The sequence below is a fragment of the Gigantopelta aegis genome, chromosome 6, assembly GCF_016097555.1.
Source record: "Gigantopelta aegis isolate Gae_Host chromosome 6, Gae_host_genome, whole genome shotgun sequence".
NCBI lineage: Eukaryota > Metazoa > Mollusca > Gastropoda > Neomphalida > Peltospiridae > Gigantopelta > Gigantopelta aegis.
In genome coordinates this window covers 61,374,310-61,393,508 of record NC_054704.1, presented here as the reverse complement: position 1 = coordinate 61,393,508, position 19,199 = coordinate 61,374,310, and the positions used below count along the sequence as shown (strand labels likewise).

Genomic DNA, 19,199 nt, shown 5'->3' with positions numbered 1-19,199 from the left:
GAAAGTGCATATAAAAGATAATAGAAAAATGTAGCAAATTTCCTCTAAGACTTTGTGTCAAAAATTACAGGTTTTGACATCCAGTAGCTGATGATTAATAAATCTATGTCCGCTAGTGGAAGTTAAAGTTTGTTTTGTTTAACAACATGACTAGAGCATATTGATTAATTAATCATCTGCTTTTGGATGTCAAACATTTGGTAATTCTGACTTGTCATCACAGGAAACCCGCTATATTTTTCCATTAATAACAAGGGATTTTTTATATGCACCATCCCACAGCCAGGATAGCACATAAAACGGCCTTTGATGTACCAGTCGTGGTGCTCTAGCTGGAGCGAAAAAACTCCCAATCAGGTGGTTTGATCCAGCTATGCAAGAACCTTAGGCAAGCGTTCAACTGACTGAGCTAAATCATGCGCCCCCTCTAGTGGTATCGTTAAACAAAAAACAAACAAACATTAAACTTCATTCAACAGACATTGTTATGGCAAAGCACTTGTAAAATAAAAACGGATTTTGGCAAATTGTGTAAATTTTACTAACATTGTACTAATATCTAACTTGGCAAGCCAACCTAATACAAAAAATATATATCAATATCTAACTTGAAGAAAAAACAAACCTAATACCCCCCCCACCCAAAAAAAAAACACAATTAAAAAACAATTTGGATGAAACAGAGATGTACATATTTTTATCATTAATGTGAGGTTGCTTGGTTGCTTGTGCAAGGCATTATCACAAAGGATGTATTTCAAAATAAGAAGGGTATGTTAAAAACGGAGCCAAACACCAGTGTGATGATGACTTCTTGAAAAAACATGGATAGTTGATGGCAGTGTCATACTTAGTGTGATATAATATGCTGCAGATGTGTTTAGTGAGCTATGGTATTTAGATGCCTGTTACAGGATGTTATGTATTACACTAGGAGGCTGTTTACTAAAGTTGGTTATGTTAAGCTACTTCCTAAACATTGTAAATCATCCGCAATGTGGTCTGTATAGAATGTAGCCCACGTGGATATTTGTCAGATTATTTGGAGAAGCCTGCTGTATATGATTAATATTTCGATATTTACTGGGAAGCTGACTACACAATGAAGAAATAATCCTCACAATAAATATTATAGTAATTTCAGTAATAGATGAGTAAGGTTACGTGGTTCATAAATAAAGATCATTATTCTGAAAACAAACATGTCCGTGTTCATTAAAAATCTAGTTTTTAACTGGTAAGTGGTATTTAGTTATTTTGCATGTTTTGACCAAACTTCCAACTGTTGGAGAACTTGAATTTGTCTGTTGTGAGCCAGCAGTATGAGACTGACAACAGTTGTTTTGTGTGTTCTTATTGACATTGACAAAATCATTACCCTTTAGACCGATGTAGCATTTGGGTTGTGTTAAGTAATTTTGTGTTGAATATGACCAGTTTGATCCTCCACAGAAATCATCTGAAGTCTTTGTAATCGATTTCTATATTGATTTGTTTTCTACAGGCCTGGGCCTCGTTTTACGAAGCATTCTTAACGCTATGATCACCTTCAGTGCATAGCAACCTAATGCACTTAAGGTGATCTTAGCACAAAGATCGCTTCGAAAAACACATGGGGCTTAATAGTTTGTGACTTATAATCTCAAAGTGAAATATGGGGAATGAAAATGAGAAGGGTGTTGATTGTGCACAAAAGTACATGTAGAAAACTATTTCACTAATAAAATCAAATATCACAGATGGTTCTGCTGAGAATTGTTCTTAAACATCACATTTGTGTTTGTGTGTTTTCAAGAAAAGTCTAATACTAGTTTGTTTTGGAAGGATCAAGAATCTTTATCAGTAGTTTTCTGTAATCTCCTGAGGTCTCACTCCTGATGGCATTACTTAAGCTCTTCATATAGTTCTCTTCATAAACCCTAGCAATGGTGGCCAGATCAACCTATGAAAAAGAAAGCAGATTATTCAACACTTTTAGTGCACTTTAGTATTTGCATTAACAGCTTTATATGAAAATTAAAGGTTTTTAAAATCTAAATTGAAATTATATGAAAATTAAAGGTTTTTAAAATCTAAATTGAAAATTTGGAAGTCGGTCTTCTCCAAGAGTTGATCGGATAGTTTAGAAACTTGGTACTGTGATTCTCTGGAGAGAGATTTTGAATCTGCGAATTTTTATTAAATTTAAACATTTTAAATAGAAATTTAACATTGAAAATTAAGTCTTTCTTCTAGAAATTTAATTCGATAGTTCAGAAACTTGGTACATGTACTATGGTTCTTTGGGGTAGTCTTCACAAACTAATAGAGAGATATTCTGAATTTGTGAATTTTTATTAAATTTAAACATTTTAAGTAGAAATTTAACATTGAAAATGTAAATGTCTTTCTTCTAGAGATTTGATTGGATAGTTCAGAAACTTGGTACTGTGATTCTCTAGGGTAGTCTTCACAAACTAATAAAGAGATATTTTGAACTTTTATTAAATGTAAAAGTCTATCTTGTCCTATAGTTTTGATTGAATAGTTTTGAAATTTGGTACTATAATTCTCTGGCACAGTCTACCTGCCTCGGTGGCGTCGTGGTAGGCCATCGGTCTACAGGCTGGTAGGTACTGGGTTCGGATCCCAGTCGAGGCATGGGATTTTTAATCCGGATACCGACTCCAAACCCTGAGTGAGTGCTCCGCAAGGCTCAATGGGTAGATGTAAACCACTTGCACCGACCAGTGATCCATAACTGGTTCAACAAAGGCCATGGTTTGTGCTATCCTGCCTGTGGGAAGCGCAAATAAAAGATCCCTTGCTACTAATCGGAAGAGTAGCCCATGTAGTGGCGACAGCGGGTTTCCTCTCAAAATCTGTGTGGTCCTTAACCATATGTCTGACGCCATATAACCGTAAATAATATGTGTTAAGTGCGTCGTTAAATAAAACATTTCTTTCTTTCTGGCACAGTGTTCACAAAGAGATACATATATTTATAAATTTTTATTACATTTTAAAAATTTAAATACAAATTTAGCATTGAAAATTTTCAGTCTGTTTTCTCCTAGTTTTAAATATAAATTTTATCTCCACTATGGCATTCATCAATGGACCGTTTCTGTCAACTTTTGATTTAAAGGCAATCTTCTTGCAGAGTTTATATCTGATTGTTCTGAAATTTGGTACAATGATCCTCTCGGGCACTCTCCACAAACTAATAGAGAGAGATTTTGGAAATTTATAATTTTTATTAAAATGTTAAAAAGGTTATAATGAAAATTTGAAAGTCTATCTTCTCCTAGAGTTTTAATGTGATAGTTCTGAAACTATAATTCTCTGGGCCAGTTTTCACAAACTAATAAATAGAGATACTTTTAATTTTTTAAATTTTTATGAAATAGTAAGCTGTATAAGCCGATAGGCCTCGTTGTTTCTTATTTATAAGTTATAATGAAGATTTTAAAATTTAATCTTCTAGTTTTGAACAGATAGTTGGGTGTCAAACAAAGGTAAGTAGGATATGTCTGAAACATGGTACTATGATTCTTTTGAGCATGCAGTCACCACAAATTAAAAGTGAGAAATATTTGGAAGTTTTTAATTTCTATTAAATGTTTTTAAAATTTTGAAAATTTATGTTCTAGAGTTCTGAAACTCCGTAAAATGATTCCCAGGGGCATTCTTCACAAACTCACAAATAGAAATTTTGAATTTGTGAATTTTTATTAAGTTTAAATATTTTAAATATAATTTAACATTGAAAATTTAAGTGTTTTCTTCTAGAGGTTTTATTGGATAGTTCTGCAACCTGGTGTAATGATTCTCTGGGACAGTCTTCACAAATTAATAGATGATTTAAAAAGTTCGACTTTAAAAATAAACTTTAAAAACTTAAATTGAAATATGTATTATGATTTTCAGGGAACAGAGAACAGTGTTCACAAATATATTTTAGAAAATTTCAATTTTGTGAATTTTTTTATTAACTTGTTAAAATGTGAATAAAATTTTACATTTTCTGGTGTTTTTAAATAGAAATTTAACATTAACCATTTGAAAGTCTATCTTCTTGTATAATTTTTATTTGTTCTAAAACTTGGTACTATGACATAATTGTGATATACTTGGTAAAAATGTTGACTTTGTGTGATTTAACTAGATTGTTCATGTACCCGTAAACATCTCGGCTATTAAGATTTTGTATTACTTCAGACTGATTGGATGTACAAAGACATTAGACAACTATTTCCAAATGATAGAAATGAGTATAAACACTGGAAAAGCAGCCAAAATATGTGGTGTCAAAACATCTTAAAATATGTCTCAAATCTTATAATATGTCTCATACAGTTTAACTGGATAATTCTGAAACTTGACACATGGGATATTCCAAGGTTGTCTTCAGAATTAATGAATTATGAATAATTGAAAATTATATGGAAGAGTTTTTAAAATTCTAATATGGAAGGGTTTGCCTTGCCATGTCAACGTCTGAAGGCAAGATATAGGTGTTGCTTGAGAGAAGAAATATTACAAAACTGGACCATAGTAGATGAGATAATTAATTCTGTGGAATTCTTGTTTTGTTTATGGGTTTTATTTGTTATCATCACTCAAGTGCAATTCAACAACCATGGGGTGCCTTACAAAATATGGAAGAGGGTCCACATTGAAATAATCAAATATAAATAAGCATGGTATTAATTGCTATAAAACTGACTGCTCTAGTATATGACGATGACTGGGCGACAGGCATGCAATGGATTTGGCTAAAGTTTATACCTCTGAGTGAGAGACTGTCAGTTGCATGAGCCTTTCATCATCTGTACCAGGGCCAGCAAAACTTTCTTCAAAACAGGTTGCAAAATACACCATAGGATCCTTCACGAATCGAGCTGCAACAGTGTTAGGAATTTTTATTCACATGAATCACATGCATACTATCATAGTTCCAAAGTAAAAGCTGCTATCAAAAATGACTGATAATAAGTATTGTATTCTGAATGACAAAACCTTTATCGGCAGTCAAAACCGTATCTCTACACAATACAGTCGAATGTGCATTTGCAAAATGGTTGTTGATTCCATGAATCTCTATTTAGTATCTCGTCTATAGGACAGCCACTCCCGAGGAGATCCATGACTGGGTAATACACCCTGAACCGCCATAAAGAGGACTGCCACTCCCAGACTAGTTTACTAAATCAAAACTAGCACAGGACAGAGCTCATTGGATTAAGTATAGCTGGGATGACATACACTCATGAATCACTGTCAAAACAGTGATGAAATCAGGTGTTCATCAAAGTGGAGCATATCCTGCTCCATTGGTGGCAACCGTCATGCGTAATGCCACCACAGCTGTCAAGTCTGTCATTCCATCTAAAACGATGACAAAATGTGCAAGAGTTTTACCAGAGATGTATGCACAAGTTCAAAATATGGAATAGCATCAGCCATCATTTTGGTCATTGGTGCACCGTATTTAGTAGATATAGCCTCCAAATGTCTACTATAAAACTGTTTGATTGCGCATCGTATTTAGTAAGCTAGATATAGCCTCCAAATGTCTACCATAAAACTGTTTGAATGCACATTGTATTTAGTAGATATAGCCTCCAAATGTCTACCATAAAACTGTTTGAATGCGCATCGTATTTAGTAGATGCAGCCTTCAAATGTCTACTATAAAATTGTTTGAATGGATATCATAACCCCGATAGAACAACTTATGTGATTTGTCATTTACACTACTAATGCATTTATATATAATATACGTACGTATGCATGTGTATAAATAAATCATTGGGAGGTAAAATCCAGTTTGGGTTACTATACGCATTAGGACGACCAAAACGACGTTGTATATTCAAATACAGGTATTCGAAACCAGAATAGATATTTAATGTATCATTTAATAAATAAAAAGGCCATTTAAGTCTTAAGTGCTTTATTCGTGATATGTTTAAGCCTATAGAACCGTGAGGTTGCGTATGTAAACGTTACAAGAAAAGATAGAATCTAACCAATGGACAGGAAGGCCTCCTGAGCATGGCCACTCATTTCCTCCTTGATGGCCTCCTCAATATCCTGTGTGTCGTATTTCTTGTACTCGGAGAACACTCTCTGGAGGTGTGCTAGACTACGTGACACGAATATTTTGTTGAACACGTCCTCGTCCGTTCCCAGAATGGTGCCAACGCCTGCCTATCAACAGATGAAAGCAAATACATGTCCATTTAGATCTTTTTATTCATTTTATTAAATAGCTAAACTATCGGATTTGAAGAGAAAACAACATTATGGTTATGTTAGTATCCAACTGAATTAACTGCATACAATAAACAACACTGCAGTTATAGTTCACTAATTAGAAGGTTAAAATAACATATTTAAGCTCATGCAAGTCATATGGAATCTGCTTGTTACAGATTTTTATTTTTAAAAAAATGCCTAATGCTTCATTTTTGTGTGACTTTTGGGGAAATTCGTCCAATTTATTACAGTTATAGGACAATAAAAACATTCTTAATCTGTAAGTATATGATTATATGTATAATAACTGTCCCGTGAATGTGGGTTGAAATGCTGATTGGCAGAGAGAAACTGTGCACCTCGTATAGGTCTTCTTTGTCTTTCTTCACCAACTCGTCGTCAACATCCTGGCTCTCCTCTCGGTTGGCCATCAGTAAGGATACAAGCACACGTCTGAAATCACCAGACGTTTCTGACACGATGTCTTCTTCCAAATCGCTATTGAAGAGCTCTACAAATAGGACATTACCCACTAAACATAACGGACAAGAAGCTGAAAGCTGGTCTATCCATGTATACTATATTGTCGTTTACTAATTCAACGCAAAGCACAACATGGCTAAACCCCGTTTTCACTTAAATGTCCACAGATACCCTCAACTGTGTCACATGGCTATTTTAGTATAGGTATTGTTTGTTTAACAATCCACGAGTCTCTGGTTTTATAGTGGCTGATTAAACAGTGTATTTGTGTGTTGAAGGTCGTGAATGATACGTTAACATCCAATATGACTCGGTAAATTGCTTGTCGTGAGGAGAAACATCCTAAGAATATTTTACATATTTAAGCATTTCAAACAGATCGTCCAGTTTTGTTTTACACAATCGATGCGCTACAATTAATTTTATCTAAGCATAGGCTCCCATCTGTTGTAAGGAGGGGGTGGGGGGGGGGGGGGGGCTGGTGGTTTTTGTCCGAATTAAACGAAAATGCCCGAATCTGGATAACAACGTTTGTTTCCTATTAACATTACTGCCAAACAGCACAAGTCTGCGAGATTCGGTGCTGGGATTTCGCTTCACTCGCCATTTCTGAGAAAATCCTTGTTAGATGTTTTCCCCTCTTAGTAATACTAGTATGCAATTTCAGTGGTTGGTCTTGTCTGAACAGAGATCAGATTTTCAAGGAGCATCATTTCATGCTTTAAGTTTTCTCTACCAAAGGTGTCGAGGAAGGGCATGGCTGACCCTCCTCGACGGAATAACCATGGTGGTAGTTTTTACTGTGACGTTAAAGTTGAGATTTTGTATTGAATAGGCCTACTATGCAAATCGAAATTTTAAAGCAACAGTTTGGCTAATTCGATGTGTTGTTTGTGTTTATAAAAACATCCCACATAAAAGATATGACTATGAAGATAATATTTATAAAGAAAATGAAATTTTAATGTTTTCTTCGAATTCACATCATCCTATGTGGAATAACCATGGTTGTTGCTTTGACTCCCAGGTGGAACGAAATTCTAAACATTTGGACTCTGCCCCCAGACTTAATAGGGTTGCAAACGAATCACTTCGCATATTTACACGAATTACAACTAATTGTGCGGGTAGAATGATGGAAATACATGATAAAAAGGACTCAGTTTAATACATTTTGCCCGAATATCTTTGAGGATTTGCTCCAGCACTTGGGTGGGGAGGAAGTTGCATACCAACCCAACCCACTCACACACCCCGTATGCTTATGTGTCTAAGTTGCATACAAACGCACTTTGACACTGTAAATGTTAGATGTTGAGACTGAGGGACAAATCAAGGTGACGTAAATATTTGGAAAAATCATGAAGCTACTGAGACAGAGGGACAAAAAAAAATGTTTGTGTAATTCTTTGAAAGAACTACCATCTCTAGTAGACAAAGAAAACGTCTGAATACGACTGAATAGCATTTCTTATAATGCACTAAAACAAGTTTTTTGTTGAAACTTGCCCTCACTGAAAGTTTTGAATAGGCCTAACAAGAAAGTAATTGGTCAAACTATATACATGTAATATCATATCTTCCCAAAAATTAAAAACTGGACGTTACACATACATATTGATAACCGTGGCAAAAGTGGGGCGATATCAATTTGGGTAATTTTCAAACAAGCTGATTTTGTGCAAAATTTAACAGCTAAACCTTTATTCAAATGAGGATTCTTGTAAGGTTTGATAAGCAAACTTTCCATAAATATATGCGCCATATCAGCCAACTCCCGCTTGGGTGTGGTTTGTATGGTTGTCAAGTTGAACAAGTTTGGGGACACATTTTGGAATGTAAGACAGAAATGTAACTCAAAATATTTAAAATAAGTCCTCTTTTATAATTAGTAATTTCCGTGAGACTAAAAATACCTGTATATGTCAATATTTTAAAAATCATAGATGGGTATTTAGGATGTCAGGGGCCAGCATGCATAAATCTCAGCTGAAGATTAAAAAATAATTACCTATTGAGTAACAATTTAATATATTAATTATGAACTACATGTGAAATGGTTAAATTGTGACCTACATCATACATGTTACGAGCAGGCCTACTATAGTAACACCTTACCGTTTTTATAAACTTCTTTTATTTCATTAATTTGTTCGTTGGATCTTGATACCAAAATTTCTATCAGTGTAGATTCTTTTGTACCAGCTCCCTGCAAAGATGAAACATTTGTTAATATAATTACTATTATATATATATATATATATATATATATATATATATATATATATATATATATATATATATATATATATATATATGTTTGTGTATGCGTGCGTGCGTGTGTGCGTGCGACCTACCCGCCTTCTGTCCTATCGGAATATCAACTTTCACTTTCTGCATTCATGTGGATTGTATGACAAATACTTCTATCAAAATAAATAAATATTTACGATTTCACATCCTAAGAGATCTCAATTTAATAAAGGTGTTTCGGCTAGCGTTTTGAAAGGTGATAAACAACTATGTGACCATCTTAAATATTGAACGTTACAAACCTGCATTGCCTTCCTTAGACAGAATGCATCAAAGTACCTAGCTGGCATCAGCATGTACAGACAGAGGGTGAGAAAATGACCACCTAGATCAGACTTCAGATCCTCTGCCAAATCCTGCAAAATACTGCTATTTGTTTACTTGAGTATAAAGCTACTACAGATAACTGCCAAACAAAACTGAGGTACTAATCAACGGGTCCCTTTGTTTATAAATAGCTATTACCAAGAGACAATAATTCCATAAACTGAGTAGTAATCGTATATTGAAAAAAATAACATTAAAATAAGTTACAAAAACCTCATAGTTATTTTTAAAATGAAGTGAAGGTGCTAAATTCTAAATAAAATTTTAGGATGACAAATATAGATTACCGAACATATAGATTATGGATCAGAATTTTTTTATTTTGTGATTTCAATGCCATTTAATAATATTTTACATTTTATACTGATGTCCTTTGTCGTTAAAACATTTTCTTATTATTTTGTCTGAGAATACTGGAAGTATGTAATGGAAAAAGAAGGCTACCCTGCCAAAGTCTGTCTTGTATCGCTCTTTAATGATTTGCCGCTGTGCGTTGCTGTGTTCACAGAGAATGGAGATGATCATGTGTTCGTCTGTACCTATAATTAATACAAACAGTCTTCTACTTTGTGCATTTGACACAGCGTTCAAATTATACCACACTATATTTTGAAACTTTGAAACTTTATTTCGGTACACTCACCGTCAAACGACAGCATATGAGGAAATTATTGTATAATAGATATTTCAAGTGACAGACAACACGAGTTCTTCGTAGAATACATACAAACATAATTCAAAATAGCTATATACTCATATTAAAATGAAGACACGTGGTGACAAGATAATCAAATATAGCAGAAAGAATTTTACAAGTCAGTATTTAAAAAAATATCAAATGATATTGGAGATGTCTGTCTATGGTTTACTGAAGTCATGGGGCAGGGCGTAGCCCAGTTGCAAAGCACTCGCTTGATGCGCATCGGTGGGACCATTAGGCTATTTCTTGTTCCACCCAGTGCACCACGACTGCCGTGGTATGTGCTGTCCTGTCTGTGGGATGGTGCTACTAATGGGAAATGTAGTGGATATTCTCTCTAAGACTATATGTCAAAATTACCAAATGTTTGACATCCAATAGTGATGATTAATAACTCAATGTGCTCTAGTGGTGTCGTTAATCAAAACAAACTGTTAAACTGTATACGCCTTTTGCGTGTGTTTATGAAATAATTACATTTAAATAAATAGTGATATTCATCTCCAATATTATTTTCTTTACACAATATACATTTTTGGGTAATTTAATAAAGTAATTTTCCAAATTTAATATCTGTTTTTACTGTCAATAACTGCTTTGTTATATAATCCAATTAATAAGAAAAATGCATGAAGCAAAATCACCCAATAAGCTGTCGTGTTAAATTATATCGTAACGCGGAGGTGAACATGAAATTTGTTCATACTGACCTAATCCTTTCATAGCCTTTCTCAATTTGGCTGCCGCATTTTCTTCATTGAACTCGACAGCTTCAAAAATGGTAGCCTGAAACAAATCGTGTGTTACTATCAGTGTGACCGTGACTTGTCCGTCTACTTACATCATGAACCACCCCTTTTATAATAACTCAACCTAAAATAGTCACAAACAATACAGAGCAATAACTAGTTAGAGATACACAGGATACATTTACAAAAGATGACATTCACAACCTATCAATACCAGTTAGTGATCAAAATAGTAAAGAGGTTTGGTCCAATTTAAGACTTCTACATCATAAACAACCTATATGCATTCCGATAGCATATGATGCATGGTGTACGAATTTTATTGCTTTAAAAAAATATGATGATAGTTTAACTGATAACGATATGGTACTCTTTGGTTTTGAAGTCACATGGCAATACTGAGCTACTGCAGACACAGCATATACTACACCAATAACAAAAGTGTTCTATAAATTCATTAAAAAGGTAATAAAACAGTAGGGTTTGTTATATGACTATATGGTAAAATTATTTAATGTATGTTTTGATATAAACAAAGGGTATATTGGTTCCTATTTAAACAATGGTCCAAAAGATAATCCAGGACATCATCGTGGAATTATCTTATTACCTATATACTTAGCAAACATTACTTATCTATTATCATAGGAAATCTTCTCTTTTTTTTCGAAAACTAACGATAATATGCGTTAATCTGTTCAAAAGTAACACCACGCAATGGAACGTTTTATAACTGAGTATAGGAAGCTGTAAAATGCATGGCTATTATGAATCTGCCATTGACATATTATTCGACACTGTACTTCTGCACAAACTGATTCCAAAAGAAGTTATGATAAAGTCGTGAGAGATCGGAGTCATGACTGACAATCAGGTGCTTTATCTACGGAGGAGAGCTGATCTTGATCACGATATATGGTTCCGACTCCATCTGTATGAGGACTGCCATTTTTATAACGCGCGACAATGCAGGCGCCAAAGAACTGTTCGACAGTTTCCGTAAAAAAGGCACGTCTGAAAGCCGATACAGATGTGCATAGCATAATATTGCAAGCACGAAACTGAAAGTACATGTATTTTACACACACAAAAATTCTCAAATTAATAGTGTTAAGACTATCTATAGAACTATAGAAGTACACTTAACATTCTGCACTTGATGTGTATAATACATAAGTATGTATGTATGTATGTATGTATGTATGTATGTATGTAATAATTAAATCCTGTCTGGCCCCAGAAATTGTCCCATGCCGTTGCTGGGACTCGAATCTATGGCACCGAATCGCCCGCAAATTGCTGAGTAACCACGATGCGTTCTGAGCTATCCAGACATCCATGTATGTATATATTTATGTATGTATGTATGTATGTATGTATGTATGTATGTATGTATTGATGTACGTATTGATGTATGAATATATATAGTGTATGTATATCGGGGTTGACTGTTACATACATAGATATTAACGCACTAGCGCAGGGGATACTGTAATTAAATCCTTTCTGGCCTCACAAATTATCCCATGCCGTTGCTGGGACTCGAACCTGTGGCACCGAATCGCTCGCAAATTGCAAGACTAACCACGATGCGCTCTGAGCTATTGAGGAATCCATGTATGTATGTATGTATGTATGTATGTATGTATGTATGCAATGAAATTTGTTTTTCAGTCAGTTATATATACACATGTATATCGTCAACGTCCCTAACTGCGTTATGCTTCAAACTGCGTTCGGTTTGTTTTCTCACGCACGGTTAATATATATATTAATAATATAACGATAAAACAAGCTCTATATTTCACTAGACATGTCGACCCATCTTCATCCCCACCCGTTAGGTTGGTTTGTAGCAACTTTGTCTTATACGATAAAGCCAGGCGTTTCATTTAGACATGCCTTGTTTACTACGATGTTTACATTAGCAACCAGTCACATACATTCTATATATGACTGCGGGCGCTCAGGTCCTGTATTTCCAGTGAACCAGTATGAGTGCCGTTACAAATTACTTAAACAACGCTGTGTTACTCGACTTCTTTTGGGTTACCTCATGTAACGTAATTAATCTTACCTTACGTTCATCCATGGCTCCACCTGTTGGGAAAACGATGTCAGTGTCTGTTGTTGATATGCCAGTATCATCTGGGTCACGTGATTGAAGATCTGTTGTTGGTATATTATTATCAAAGTCACATGACTGCTGATCTGTTGTTGGCATGTTATTATCGGGGTCATCTGACCTGTTGTTGTCAGGGTCCTGTTGAATTTCTTGTACTGGCATGATGTTACTGTCACTGTCACCCGATGGGAGCTGTGTGTTTGACATGGTGCTATCGTCTAGATGCTCACATTCGATTTTGTTTCGCTGAAACAAAGAATAAGCGCTGAATGGGATACAAACATACCAACTAGTAAGGCAAGTTACTATTTTAATGTTGCAGTGATAAAAAACTAAAAACCGAAATTATTTATAGGTACAACATTATGTAAACAAACGATCCTTATCAGGTATTTATATATATTCAAAAGTAACTACTGAACAAAACAACGTTCCTTATTTATCTTCACCTTCTGTATTTAATCATACACACACACACACACACACACACACACACACACACATATATATATCCTGTCTGGGGGAATTGCGTATAAAAGATCCTTTGCTATTCGGTAAAATAACCTATGTGGTGACAGTGTATGTGTTTTATTTCGCAATTTAAACGCAATCTCGTGTAATCTCGTGTATATAACATATACAATGTAACTGCATGAGCAGGAGTAACATACGAAATGTATGAAGCGAGTTTGAGTCCCACTTTTTAAAGTAGAATATCGTGAAAAGTATACACCACAGAACAGTATTTTTCACAAAACCAGTTTATGTTGTATATTGATTGTACGCTTTTGAGATATCTTACTTTTAAAATTGCGCGTTATACAAAACCAATTAAAACCCATTCAAGATCTACTGTACGTACTAAAAGTAATGGTCGAATGGCATAAAAAAAAATTTCTTTCTTACAGCCCATAATGTTTAGTTAGAGAATGAAACACACACACTTCGTTATTTTTTTAGCGTATTATTTTTGCCTGGCCATTATAAAAGTAAGCCATGTATCACAATAAAAATTTCACCATCTAAACAAAATGTAATAACAAGTACAATTTCTAACACACCCGTTGGTGACAAAATCATTCGTTATTTTTGATAACGCTTACTTGTTAACACATATATGTGCGTTAACATTTTAAAGACATTTGACTGGATGCTCCTAGGTGATGACCAAGTCACCAATGTCATGATCATACCATCCAATGAAAAAAGAACAGTTGAATCGATCATTCCCTGAAGTACAAGATAACCTGAAATTGACTTGTTTGTGACGCACAAGTTAACTATAAGCGCAAAGTCTGTAAATAGTTTTTCGTTGGAAAAGGCATTTAAATTTATTTTAAAACTTTTTTTTTTAGGATATGTAAGAAATAGAATACAACAATCGTGTCCGTTAGATGCCATTTATTTTACAACTCGTTGTTTAAAAACGTATCCAACTCGCTTTCGCTCGTTAGATATGTTTTAAAACAACTCGTGAGATAAATGGTATCTAACGATCACTCATGTAGTATTCTCTATGTAATAATACACATAATGTCATTATAAATATATGTAATTGTGTGCAAAATATTTATGTTCTGCTCGCTTGATGCGCGGTCGGTTTAAGATCGATCCTCGTCGGAGGACCCATTTGGGCTATTTCTCGTTCCAGCCAGTGCATCACGAATGGTATATCAAAGGCCGCGGTATGTGCTATCCTGTCTATGTGATCGTGCATATAAAAGATCCCTTGCTAGTAATGAAAAAATGTAGTGGGTTTCTCTCTAAGACTATATGTCAAAATAACCAAATGATTGACATCTCATAGCTGATGATTAATAAATCAATGTGCTCTAGTGGTGTCGTTAAACAAAACAAACTTCCCGCTATTCAACTTAAAAGCGTGGGATTAATACGCTAATTATGTAACCTTTGGCTGTAAACCATAATAAAGAATACAACATAAATATACAGGTACGATTTATTTTATACCTCATTTAAAACGATAAAGTTTGTTTTGTTTAACAACACCACTAGAGCGCACTGATTTATTAATCAACGACTCCTGGATGTCAAACATTTGGTAATTCTGACATAAAGTCTTAAAGAAGAAACTAGCTACCTTTTTGTCATTAGTAGTAAGGGGTCTTTTATATGCGCCATCCCACAGACATGTGTTGTTATGGGACGAGAAATAACCCAAGGGCCCACCGACGAGGATTGACCCCAGACCGACCACGCATCAGGCGAGCGCTTTACCACTGGGCTATGGTCCCGCCAAAGCGAGTTAGTGTGGTTGTGAATAACTAGCTGGGCCCCGTTCCACGAAGCGATCTTAGCCCTAAGATTACCTTAAGCGCATAGCCACCCACCCACCCACCCACCCACACACACAGCTTGACATTATTTTGGTATACCAGTCGTGGAGCACTGGTTGTAATAGGACAAATCGGTTCATCGAGGGAATCTGATCAACAATATGTAACCGATTTTCAGTTAAATTAAAGAGACATACCCTAGTTTTTAAACACTAAGGCATATGTTTTACTATTAGAGCCGTTTTTGATAACTGAAATCATACTTTACTTAGATTGTATTGTTTAGATTATTCATTTCCGTACATTCGAAGTGTTTTTCATCATCCTGGTGTTTTTAATGTCACAAAAAGCATTTCTCATATTTTTAAAAACGCACGTGCGTCTGAGAAGTAACAGTTATGGAGTCAACTGTTAGTCTATTTTCAGAGGGTATTTCACCATTTCATAGTCACAGACTCATGTTTCACTCAATTGTAACTTTATCCAAATGTGTTACAGGTTTGTAGATTAAAAAAACTTAGGGTTAATTTTCACGGGTTGAAATTAGGATCTGTCCCTTTAAAGTACTTGGGCAATGTTCCCGAAGCCATCGTTACGGTGACAAAATGTGCACGTTCTCGAAGATGTCTTTATGGATGTCGTTAGCCTAAGATATCAGGTCCAACCTTGTTAACAGTATCGTTTAATGAATATGCTTGCAGGGCTTCTAAATCTTTGTAAAAATCCACTAGTCATGGGATCAGTGATTTAAAAAATGTACTAGCCACAATTAAAAATTCACTAGCCCTATTTTAAGTAAATACAATTTTACTAATAGGAGTAATCAGATATGTTACTAAAAGACGGGGATAGAGCTTAAAAACCATTAGATTGGGGGAGGGCGGTGCAGAATACTCATTTTTACAACACAGACTAAAATGCAAAATTGGGCAACTGTTTTTCCCACTAACCATCGAGCATGGAGTTAGCAGTTATTTACTAGCCCAACACTGAATATCACTAGCCATGTGAGTGGGGATATCATAATCTAGAAGCCCTGATGCATGTTTGTCGCAACCAAGCATGGCACACACAAATGGATCAAGGAAGTGTTTTTAAGTGGATCATAAACAAATAGGCACCAAAGTTTTGATAGTAAAATATTAATAGGGTCGAATTTACGAAGCCTCTTTTTCTTAAACGCAGGTGTTTAAGCATTGTAAATGTATGTAGTTACATGCGTGTAAGTCTAAAACAGGCTTTGTAAATTCGGCCCTATTTATTCTAATTAAATGATGCCAAATTATGATCAGCACACGAATAGTCCTACTATGTTACAAGTATTTACTGCATTCTGTTTTGGAATGTATTAGAACAACATTTATATCATGCATTTTAGAGGAACTCTCATTTTGCTTTGGAAAACTTTCAAGAGTATTTTAACAGGAAGTACGGGCAAACAAACAGCGAGAGGTATCGTAGGAATATGAACATCAGCTGGGGCGGGGTATCCCGATATTTTGAAGGTGCAATCTTAAAGCTGAATAATGGAGGCTTCCCGCCAAAGCTGCTTAGTAACTTTAAACGTTTAAGTATATGCCTTATAATAATAATCTAATTTACTATCACAAAAACATTATTTTTATTAGAGAATTCTTAGAGGATGAAAGTCTGAATTGGGGGTGTTCAGTTGAATCGAACAATTCGTAACATCCAACAGCCCTCTGTCTAGCGTTCAGTTGAAGTGAACAATTCGTAACACCCGACAGCCCTATCTAGCGATCAGCTGAAGTGAACAATTCGTAACACCCGACAGCTCTATCTAGCGATCAGTTGAAGAGAACAATTCGTAACACCCGACAGCTCTATCTAGCGATCAGTTGAAGTGAACAATTCGTAACACCCGACAGCTCTATCTAGCGATCAGTTGAAGTGAACAATTCGTAACACCCGACAGCTCTATCTAGCGATCAGTTGAAGTGAACAATTCGTAACACCCGACAGCTTTATCTAGCTACCGGTAGGCAACTTGCCAGAGTTCACTGCTTCAATTAACATAGTGTTCTGATAAATACTAACAGCATCCACCAACGCTTTTAGTTCCTGGGAATTAATTTTGGTTATCTTTGTGTGTTTGGTCAACCATGCTTAGGGCCTACTGGCTACACGCATTATCTTATTTAAATTACCCACATGACTATGCACTGCACAAAACATATGTAGTAAACAAAATAACGACACAGTGAGTTCCTTTGTTACAACATATCTAAAACGACACCATAACGACAGTGAAACGACACTTTTGGCTAACTGTCGACTACCCGGTCGATATGTTGTCGTTCAGGCCATTTTACGACGTCGTTATGGCCTAACGATCGATGTCTTCGGGAACATGGTATGTTTTATTTAACAACACCGCTAGAACACATTGATCAATTAATCATTGGTAACTAGATGTCAAACATTTGATAATTGTGACGCGTAGTCTTCAAAAGAAACCCCCTACACTTTTTTCCACTATCAGCAAGAATCTTTTATCTTTTCCGACGGAGAGGATTCGAACCTTCGACCCACGGAACTCAGGCGAGCGATCCACAAACTGAGCTAGATCCCGCCGCCTGAGTGTTTTGAATATTTATGTGGTTACGTCTTGGGCAGAAAAAAGAAGAAAAAAAGTCGCTTCCAGTGATGGATCCAGAAAATCCATTTGGGGGTGGGGGGTGGGGCAATGACATGAGGCGGAATGCCAATGGAACTTTGGGGGACGTTTGGTGGGGATCGTAAAAAAATTAAAATTAATTCCCAGATCCGCCTCTGGCTTCTGTTAATACTATTAGTGGAAAAACAAAAAGAAGAACGTAAATAAAGACAGATAAAATAAACAACTGATTAGATTAAAAAAAAATCGTTATCTTAATTTATTTGTTTTTATTTTAATTTTTTTTTTTTTTTTTTTTTATTTGCTGGTTTTGTTTCGAATTTTCTTGGGAAAGATGAGGATTGGGTGGGGGTGCGTCCGGGAATTTAAAAGAGAATGTGATAAAATGCGGATTTTTAATTTTCAAACAAAAATAATTTGTAACTATTTATTCATTTGTTTCTAACTACTACAAACAAACTACGTGTACCTTCACACAGCAGTGACCTGCGCCGGGCCAACACTCACATGCCTATGTAAACTTAAGCATTAATTAGTGAGATGTAGCTCCCTGCAGCTCACCAATCCCAGGACAGCAGCTCGCCAAGTGTGGTACGTGACGTCAGAGTATTGTTAGCAGTGACGCAACAATCGCAGTGATGACGGCATTCGCACACACGATCACATGAATATGAATATTAATCACATGAATGTGAATATATGATATGATAGAATGCAACCTTTGTAAAATTATTAATTATGACTAATATTATTTTTGTGCGTTTATTTTAAACGTAAAGGAAGTGGTGTTAACAATACATCATACGTTGGTGAGTGCGATAATCTGTATATATATTCAAGCCCCTTTTCCACCTCCTTTTTACATGTTTTTCCCATTAGAATGTCCATTGACGAGTTAGGTCTCACTACACAGTTCACTTCAGGGTGAGAGTTGATTTATCATATAGTTCGTAATTGTGACACATGTTGTGGTTCACATATTCACTTCTAGGAATTGGACAAGAATTAAAACAATTTGTATGTTTAATGGTAAGTCTTCTGGCTGGATTTTGCCCATGTTGGTTTGTAGTATGGTGCATGGGTGTATAGCGGAAGAGATAGCCGAAGGGAATCGGTTAATGAACCACCTGTTCGGACCGGTACTACAGCCAAATGCGGTCATATAGCAAAAACCTGAGACGGAAATGTTCTCAATGTTGGAGTGAAAATAAATGCTTATATGTGCCAGTGAGAACCCGTCCTATTGGCAATCTTCATTTGAAGTTGGGCAATTTAACATGGATTTCAATGGCAGATGACATCTGTGTAGTGAGACCTTAGTCCA

General features: G+C 35.5%; 1 protein-coding gene across 1 annotated transcript; it reads right to left on the bottom strand.

Moving 5' to 3' along the window:
- Positions 1 to 467: 467 nt before the first annotated feature.
- On the bottom strand, positions 468 to 18,683 carry LOC121374220 (annexin A13-like). The gene is made up of 10 exons (XM_041501216.1): positions 18,345 to 18,683; positions 12,893 to 13,186; positions 10,777 to 10,852; positions 9,811 to 9,905; positions 9,282 to 9,395; positions 8,845 to 8,935; positions 6,603 to 6,754; positions 6,015 to 6,195; positions 4,771 to 4,883; positions 468 to 1,942 (listed from the first exon to the last, which is right to left on the bottom strand). Exons 2-10 carry the CDS (start codon positions 13,145 to 13,147, stop codon positions 1,808 to 1,810), a joined length of 1,212 nt encoding a protein of 403 aa, XP_041357150.1. The 5' UTR covers positions 13,148 to 13,186; positions 18,345 to 18,683; the 3' UTR covers positions 468 to 1,807.
- Positions 18,684 to 19,199: the final 516 nt, after the last annotated feature.